Raw genomic sequence first — 9,509 nt, 5'->3', positions numbered from 1 at the left:
AATTCAAGCATAACTCTCTTCCCCAGCTTATAAAAAGAATAATCATTAACCTTAAACTTTAATCTATGTATTACTTTCTAATTTAATGAAGTTGGATCAATTATTAATTGGCATCAATAATTTTAAGCTTGTTGTTGCCATTTTAAAAAGAAACAGAGTCTACCCTTTGGCAATTGAATTAGGGTTCTAATCTCATCATCAGCATCATGACTGATAAATAAAGAGCAGCAGAAGAAGAAGACAATAGTATAAAAGAGAAGCAGTTTTTACTTACATCTTGAGGGTGTAAACTGTAAATACAATTTCATTAATACAAATATATTCACTCTCATATTCTCATTTAGTTTCCACCATGGAGCAACACACATTGTGGAATTCTGAATCTGTCATTATAGGCGACAGACCCAAAACAAAAAACAAAAGCAAAAGGATTCAAAGTAACTTCATATCCACAAAGCCAATACCCCACATATTATAATAATATAATAATAGGAAAAGAAAAGAAAGAAAAAAAAAACACGTCCCCATTGCATGATTGTCCATTTGTGATTATTGATGGAGATGTAATCAGATCCCGGCACGGAATCAAAAAAAAAAAAAGGTTGTTAGTCTTCGGAGATGGTTTCCAGATGAGGTTGCCATACTCCGGATTGACCACGCCGGCGATCCTTTCGTGAGCAATGTTTCTTCTCGGAACGATCACAATCCGAAGCAACATCATTACTGTTGCTTTGCTTTTTGGTGGAAGATTTCTTGTGGTGCACACCGGTCTTTTTCTTCTGCGGCAGCGATGGTGGGGATGGGATCAAGAAGTAGATGTTGCCTCTTTTGAGCTCGGAATCGGGAGAGAGGATCAAGATTTTACGTAAAACACCTTGAGAGGTTGGTTTGCTTAGGACATGATTAGGGTTGGCTTTGAGGATCTCAGCAGCTGTGATAGGACCTGTAAGCTCTTCTACGTACCCATTCAAATGGACTATACGGATCAAGTCTAGAGCTCCACAGGGAAGAACACAAGCCAAACAACATCTTAAACTGTTCCCCATGTCTTTGGAAATTATTAACTCTCCCCTTTCTCTCAAGTTTTAAAACTCCACTCCTCTCCTCTCCTTCTATTTCCCTTCTCTTTCTTGGAATGAAGTGTGAGTAAGGGAGGACAATGTCATGTTAATATAGCAAGCACACCGTACTCGTATGCACTAATGTTTAAAAGATTACTATATTTTATGGCATATCCAAAGTTACCAAAATGCCCTACTCCTACTCTTATAATTATATGGCTAGGTATTTGTTTATTGATTAATGTAGGTTTAAATATGTCCCAATTCTTTAACCCCCAAAGCATGTACTCTTATACTTTTGAAATTTATCGGTTAACAATATTATTAATCAAATAAGTAGAGGGATTAAATTCTTGAATGTAAAAAAGTATAGAATTAAATTTTTAAAAATCCAAAAGATACAAGGACTAGGGGCATAATTAGACCTTATATATAATTGTATCTTTGAAGTTGGGTCTTCCTTTTAATTGCCTTGTAAATTTAATTAGCTTAAGCCGCCTTGTGCTGTAACTGTAAGAAAAAGGAAACTGCACGTTAGGCTCTTATTTGTGTCATGTTGTAAGAAAAAGGCAAAGCCAAAGGGGATTATTCCCCACGACTTTAAATAATGTTGCTTAGAAGTTTGGCAGTCAAAATCTGAAAAACAATTGGCGGCATAATGATCTTATTAGGAAAATGATCTTCATAAAACTAATTAAAATGGATAAAGAAGTCTCTTACTTGTAAATTTATGAAGAAATAGTTTATATAAAATTACATGCATGCATGTTATGCTTATGCCTTTTTCTCTAATAAATCAAACTCTAGTTATTGCAAGTTTGTGTGTTCTAATCAATAAACAAATACTAGCAATATTGCTCAACTCGATCGAATCATAAGACACAAACCCCATAGTAAAAAATAATAAAAATTTAGGGTAAATCCAATAAATATGATTCAGGTTTTCACTTTTCAAAAATAAATAAATATGATTCCAAATCCTTATTGAAAGACTCAATCCTCCGTCTTTTGTATAAACAAAGTCACTTCACTTCATTAATCATTAAATCATAAATAATGTATGCCAATTTAAGTAACTTCAAAAAAACAATCAATATCCCCATTTTCTTTTGGATTTTGGATTTGGGTTTTAAGTATAAATTTAAGGTTTTGAGTTTTAAATTTGATGTTTTTGTATTTATCTATGTTTAATATTTCTTTTAAATCCTTTAATATTTTCATTTTATATTAGTAATAATTGATGAAATGTCATTTTTTATTAACTGGTGATGCATGAAATCTATACACTTATACTACATCAAATATTCTTCCTATTTTATAATTATAAAAAAATACTAAATGAAAAAAATAATTAAATGTTTATAATAGTTTTTTTTTTGAAAAAATTGTTTAAATAATTACCAAAAGGGGCTCATTGGGGGAAGGAAGAATTTGAAGATTAAGTAGTAACTAAGGGAAAAAGATGGGCCCTACAACAACAGTGCCCCATGACAACTTTGGAGATCATTAAAGTGATTATTAATTTGAAGGTTAAACGTTATATATAAAAAAATATAGGAATATTAAGGGGTGGTCATTGATCGCTGCCAATGCCATGAATTATTGCACCAGTCTGGCCAAGAACACATGGGCCATTGAGAGTTGTTACGGACCCCGGTGGACTTGGCTGGCCAGCTACTTATTGATTGGAACTACTACAACGATCAATGATGGACTCTTTTTTTTTTTTTAGATAACAAAAAACCCAAGTACAGTACTTGTGACCAATTATTTCATATACACGTGAAAAATAATGACCACAAATCATTTTGTAAGATGATATTTTGAGCATCAAAATTTTGTTTTTCTCGACCCAAGGAGTATTTCTCTCTTTGCCCTACTCCGCTAAAATACATGTCAAATTAACATCTAACATTTTGGTAGGTCTATTGGAATTGTAACGTATATGACTCCAACAACTTTATCATCGGTATGCGTGGAAGTGATTTACTCATGGAGTAAGATCACTCTTGAATGATGGTAAACATAAAGGTTAATTACTAGAAAAAACAAATTAAATATGTAGGCATATCCAAATTCACATTATCTATGTTCATCTCTAATAATGAGGTTTTTGTACCTCCCAGATCCCAATCAAATCATTAGGATGTAAGTGAAATTGGTTAATTAGGGTTTGATTATACGCGGAAAGTTGGAAATAAATGAAATGGAATATTAAGGTTTGATTACTATTTTTGTCTGTTTACCTAATTAATCACAACGAATCCATAAACTCACTCTGCTGACACAATAATTGTAACAATAATATTAGGAAGGAAGCTTCGTCGCACGAAGGTTTGGAGCATCAAGCACACCGACCATGGCCTTGGAATTAATAGCTTAATTAAGGTTTTTCAACTGACTGACTACAAATATTTTAAACTGGAAAGATGGTAGCTACACATGCACAACCCCCCCTTCTGCTTACTACCCAGAGATTCCTAAATTACGATTGAATCTAACAAAAATAGAGGGAACTCTATATATCTTATTACATATTCATTATTGAAATACGTGAATGGAGTCAGTCTTCACGCTAAAGCCAAGGTGGAAACCTCAATTAATTGATGTCAGTTTGATTCATTATATAATGTAAATACAGCGTGATTAATGAACAAGTTAATTGCAACTTAACTTCATGGACCGTGGTACTTCTTATTTTTCTCTTACATCGGGAATCCTCTCTCTCTTGCCTTGGATTTGCCTTCAGTTAGCTGGCATTTCGCTATCTTCAATATGGTTCACTGAACCATAATTAGTGCACCCATACAAATATATAATAATTTCTTGTACCCAACTCCAACATCATCCATTGTTTAAGATCCAAACCTAAAGCTCACCATCCTCTAATATATATATATATTATATCCGTGCATCTTTAAGCAGGAGGCAAAATTCTTAAAGCATTGTAGAATATCTTTCTACCATGCATTTTCATAATATATATATTTTCGTTACCATGCATTTTCATTCAATCTAATAAACGTGGGTCTCTCCTATGCTAATTTTTCACCTACAATATCTTTCTACCTTCCTACGATATCATCTTCCCCACTTTCGTTACAACACATCACATCAAGATATATAGTTGACGGATTGTGCTAACAAATCAAATATTGTAGAATTCACAGTTTAATAAAATATTAGGCACTGCGATCTTTTTTTTTCTTTAAACCAACTTGAGTTGATCAGTTCAAAATCGTTTTCTAGTTCAACTATAATTGAAGAAGGAATTGAATGTCAATAAATCAATGAATGAAACCCAGAAAAAAAGTGTACATATCTATACACGCACGTAACGAAGGGCTTAAAAGATTTTGTGCACCGTCCGAATCATATATTGGTCTAACAAGAATCTATCTCATGGTGTGAGAAAAGAAACAAAGAGGATTCCCTTCAACAATATATGTATATATTATGGTTGGGGCTTAATCTTTGACAGGGTGAGAATAAAAATATTAGGTTATAGGGTTAAATAAAAAAAAATTTAACCGATCAAGCTTGGACTTCAATATTTAAAACTCAAATTAGATTCAACCCAACTCAACTCATTTTCTAATTATGTGATGTAATATATTATTTTATTTTATATATGATGCAATTTGGTCGTATAAAATTTAAATTTATAATAATATCTAATACTATAATGTAAATGCAAACATTAAGATGGAAGTGTGTTAAAATCATATATAAGCCTGTCCCAACCCAATTTGTCCTTTGAACACCTCGTGTATACATTAGCATAAGATAACCTTTTAGGATTTCCATCCTATTATGTTGGACCGTGGGATTAAAGTAATTATTAATAGGGATACAAGGAAGCATTCATGTTTCATATCCAGAGGTGAAATTCTTAGATTTTGAAAACAAAAAATTTGCAAAAGTATTTGCCAATGACATTTTCATTATTCAAGAATAGAAGTTGGGCTCAAAGATAATTATATATTGTCATAGTCAGGATTGAAATAATGATCAAATGATGTCAATTTGAAGACTTATGGATACCTTTTGCCAAAAGCTCGAGACATAATGTGAGAACGACTAAAATCAAAATTTAATTTTTCAAGAATTATCTGTCACAACTAAAGAAGGAGATTGGCGAGAGCTTTGGGTTTGTCTAGGTTGCTAATGTGGGGAGGTATTTGGGAGTCACATTGCTTCATGGATAGGTTACTAAGGCAACTTTCCATTTTATCATTTAAAAAATGCAATAGTGGCTATCATGATGGAAAGTCAAGTATTTATCGCTTGTTGGAAAGATTACGCTTGCCAAGTCAGTCTTTTCAGCACTACTGGTGTACATTATGCAATCAACACTTCTTTTGAAAAGAGTCTACTTGGAGATGTAGAAAATTATAAGGTAGTTTGTCTAGGGTCATTCCTTACAGAAAAAGAGTTTCCATTCGGTGAAATAGGATGACATGTGCAAGTCACTGGATGCAGGTGGCCTTGGATTTAAGAAGTTGGATTTTTAAAACGAGACCTTCCTTATAAAGATTGGGTTTAATCGTCTGTTGAAAAGGGACTATCTTTGGGTGCTATTCTTGAGAATGAAGTACAATTGACAAGGATTGTTGCCTACCACTTTTCAACGTCGCAATTGTTCCCACTTGTGGCAAGGTCTTAGTGGAATTTTGAGTGAATTTGGAATGACATCGTATGGAATATTGACCATGGAAAGCTTGTAAACTTTTGAAAGGATCGGTAGGTTGATGATATTGGATCGTTGGAATCAATGTATATGAATCTTACTGGTATTCCATTGACTTTTATTTCAATATTCTCTATGGTTTGAGCTAATGGTGAATGAGATTGGCATCAATTTGGGCATCTACTACTAGGTATAGTAATGGAGCTAAATCCGTCACTACTTCATAGTTGGCATGCTTTGCTCCATCACTCGCTCCGTTCCACTATGGATATATAATCTTAAAAGCCAATACCACATTCCTGGATGTTGGATGGATCCATCCCCACCTCACTCGTTTCTGCTTCAATTTAATTTTTGCTACTTATTTTTAATATTTTCGATCTTTTTAAAGACAAGTAAATATTTAAACATAATTCTTTAAAAGAATTAAATATAAAACATATAAGTTTTTCCATAACATATTTTTACATTTTTACCCTTTAATAGTTTTATCTATACAAAGATAAAATGGTGATTTTACATAGTGGGGGTGGGGCAAGTAATTACAATAATTACTCCATACCCACTATTCAAAAGAAATAAAGTAATAAACCTCACCTCGCTTGCATCCACTTTTTTTCTTTTGTTTAAAATGCTCTATTTGAAGCACATCAATTTGAAATCTAATAGTGGTTCAGTTTTTGCCATTCATATCTATTTCCTAAGTTGGTCTTATTGAGGATTGCGATAATCAAGCCACTAAGGGGATGTCAAAGCACTACAAGAAAGATGACCTTTTGTGACTGTTTGCAAAAACTTTAAAAAGTGTGTCTATTTGTGACTTTTATATAAAATGTCAAGAAAAGTTGTATTCAATGACTTTTCTAATAAAAGGTAAAGTAATAAAAATAAGGGTAAATTATATCAACAGTCACTCAAATTTGGGATAGCTAATAAAATAATCACCTATGTTTCATTTCAGTCACTCAACCTTCGAAAAGTGACAAAACAATCCTTTTTGCTGTTTTTCGTCACAAACGTTACGGCAAAGTGACATGGAAGATGAAGATGTTTTGGTGTAAAAAAACCCTTCAATTGGCCAGTTACTCTCAATTTAACAACCCTACAAGCACCAATTTAGGGTTAGAGAAGAAGAAGAAAAAGAATAAAAACAGAGATGCTTGAAGTGATTTCGGTGTGCTATTATGGAAACCCAGCTAAAATAAACACGTCTTGGTCCAATGACAACCCAGGTAGGAGGTTTTTTGGGTGTAAGAAATTTGGCAGTGGATTTCAAAAACCATGTCGGTTTTTTACCTGATTTGATCCATCATTGACCCCTCATTCACGAATTGTGTTGTTGGGTCTTTTGAAAAAAGTGAGGACATTGGAGAAAAACATGGTTTTTGGTACTTGTATTTGCAACTATGTTGTTGTTTTTAAACCCTAAATCAACTTATGTTGTTGTTGTTAGCACTGAAAACCAGCTCATGTTTTGTAATATTATTGCTGGTATATTGTTGCTTATGTTGTTATACATGACTGCTACTATACATGGCTAACCAGCTCATGTTGTTGCTTACAAACTTGAAAGACTTAAAATGGGATATAATATGTGGTTGTTGCTTACAAATTTTTTTGTAAAATTGTTGTTGCTTACAATAGTTAGAAAGTCGTTTTGTAATATTTGATTTCATTTCAAAGTTGACAGACTTGAAAAAATATTTAATCTTCATTTCATTTGTATTTCTCAATACTCATATATCAGAAAAGATAACACAGATGAACAAGAAAATTTATATTTCTCAATCCTCACACATTTGTTTTCTCAATACTCATATGTTAGACGAGATAACACAAATTGCATGGATCAATGCTCATATATTAAGGCCAAAACGTCAAACTGTTTACAAAAGGAAGGATGGGTAAATTATCGCCAAATTTTCCTACAATTCAACACAATTGAACAGACATGAATTATAGGAAAATTTATAAAAAAAAAATCAGTGACTATATGCTTAAGTTTATAAACATTATCAATCATAAGTAAATTTACAAAAATTAATCTGCCTAAGTTAATAAATCAGTAGCAGGCAAATTTACACAATTTCAAAAAGTTAACAAAATAAGTTCTGTTCATAATGTCATCATTGGTCTGTCATAGATGACTATTGAGTAGGAGGCATCCATCTAACAGTGGTTGGTTTCCTCTTGAATTAGAGCTTTTCTCTTGGGCCAGCATCTTTTTGGTGAGTTGGGGTAGTTTGTAACTGAATTGGGGCAGCCTGTTGAGTTGGGGTACTCTCTTGCTGATTTAGGGTAGCCTGTTGCTGAGTTGGGGCAACCACTTGGTTGTGAACACCAACTTTATGTCTTTTGACTTACAGGAACAAGTGAAATATGTCAAACAAATATATAAACAGAAGTAATATAACTTAACTTAAGGCAAATGACTTGCTAGAATGTTTTGGCCAACTTCCTCTTTGCAGCTCCTCTTATTGTGACATACTCTTTTGCATTTACTGCACCTCATGTCCACCCCTCTCTTGCTCAACCTTTCTATTGTTTGTGGTTCATCAGGTTCTTTCCTTCTCACCTTAGTAGGTCTGCCAAGTGGCCTTGTTAGTGTAAGAGGCAGTATTGACTGCATGTTTGACAAAGAGACTCATTGTTTAGGACCCCTTACTAGCCTTATAAGTTGGAGTAAATTTGAAGTTGGGTTTGCTTGGTGTACCAGGTATGTACATAGGTATCTGGGAACTCATCTTTTAGATGAATGACAGCCAGTGCATGCATGCAAGGGATGCTAGTGATATCTCAATTCCTACAGGAGCAGGAAGTCTCAACTAGGTCCACCACATGCTGGTTGCCTGGCCACATTCAACTTGATACTTGTCCCCACCAGCATGTGATGGAACACACCTAAAAAACAGTCACCAAGCTTGGTTAAAAAAAATCACTAAAACAACATTGTGAGTAGCCCCACCAACAATCATACACACCCACAGCACACACATACATACCTAAAAAATAGTCACTACGTGCATATTATTAAAAAATACTCACAACATACATATTAAAAAATAGTCAACATCATGTCTATTAAAAAAAACAGTCATACACACCAACAATCACTGCATGCATATTATTAAAAAAATACTCACTGTATGCATATTAAAAAATAGTCAACAGTATGTATATTAAAAAACCAATCACACACACCAACAATTACTACATGCATATTAAAAAAATAGTCATACACATACACACACCTAAAAAACAATCACTGCATGCATATTCTCACTAATACAGCATGTGACCAGTAACATAAAGTCAGAATAAAGGCATCAGAAAGATTAAAAAGAGTAACTTTAGCTCAATGAATCTTTGATATTTACATCCAGTTATTTCCTGATCTTTGGACACAACATTCCTTTCCATTTGTCAGTTTCTTCTTTCTTCTTGACAATAAGCAACATAATCTTGGTCCTTACTGTTTCCATCATGGTCAGAATAGGTTTTTCTATTGCTTCTAGTATCATCTACCAGTAAACAACATAAAGGATTAGTGAATTGCTAATGATTAGTAAGAAACATAAAACATAGGGGTTTACCTTATTAAAGGATTCAGAAAAATTATTCGCCAACATGTCAGAATGGCTCCTAATTGAAAAGTGAGACCTTAACCAGTGAGTAGTGTTCTTTTCCTTCAACCAATCATAAGCATGCTGATTGGTTTTCTTTAGTTTATCCATGACATCCTCAAAATCCATTGTAAT

At 33.3% G+C, this 9,509-nt stretch overlaps 1 protein-coding gene across 1 annotated transcript; it reads right to left on the bottom strand.

Annotated features, from left to right (window-relative positions):
• Window positions 1–249: 249 nt before the first annotated feature.
• Window positions 250–1,186, bottom strand: LOC107933756 (uncharacterized). The gene has a single exon (XM_016866044.2). The coding sequence runs from the start codon at window positions 1,044–1,046 to the stop codon at window positions 606–608; it is 441 nt and encodes a 146-aa protein (XP_016721533.1). The 5' UTR covers window positions 1,047–1,186; the 3' UTR covers window positions 250–605.
• Window positions 1,187–9,509: the final 8,323 nt, after the last annotated feature.

The sequence above is a fragment of the Gossypium hirsutum genome, chromosome D08 (assembly GCF_007990345.1).
Source record: "Gossypium hirsutum isolate 1008001.06 chromosome D08, Gossypium_hirsutum_v2.1, whole genome shotgun sequence".
In the NCBI taxonomy this organism is placed as follows: Eukaryota; Viridiplantae; Streptophyta; class Magnoliopsida; order Malvales; family Malvaceae; genus Gossypium; species Gossypium hirsutum.
This window is presented reverse-complemented; position numbering and strand designations above follow the sequence as displayed.

What these genes read in the sequence shown, in the direction of transcription:
- LOC107933756 (XM_016866044.2), bottom strand. Translation starts at nt 1,046, where the DNA reads ATGGGGAACAGTTTAAGATGTTGTTTGGCTTGTGTTCTTCCCTGTGGA.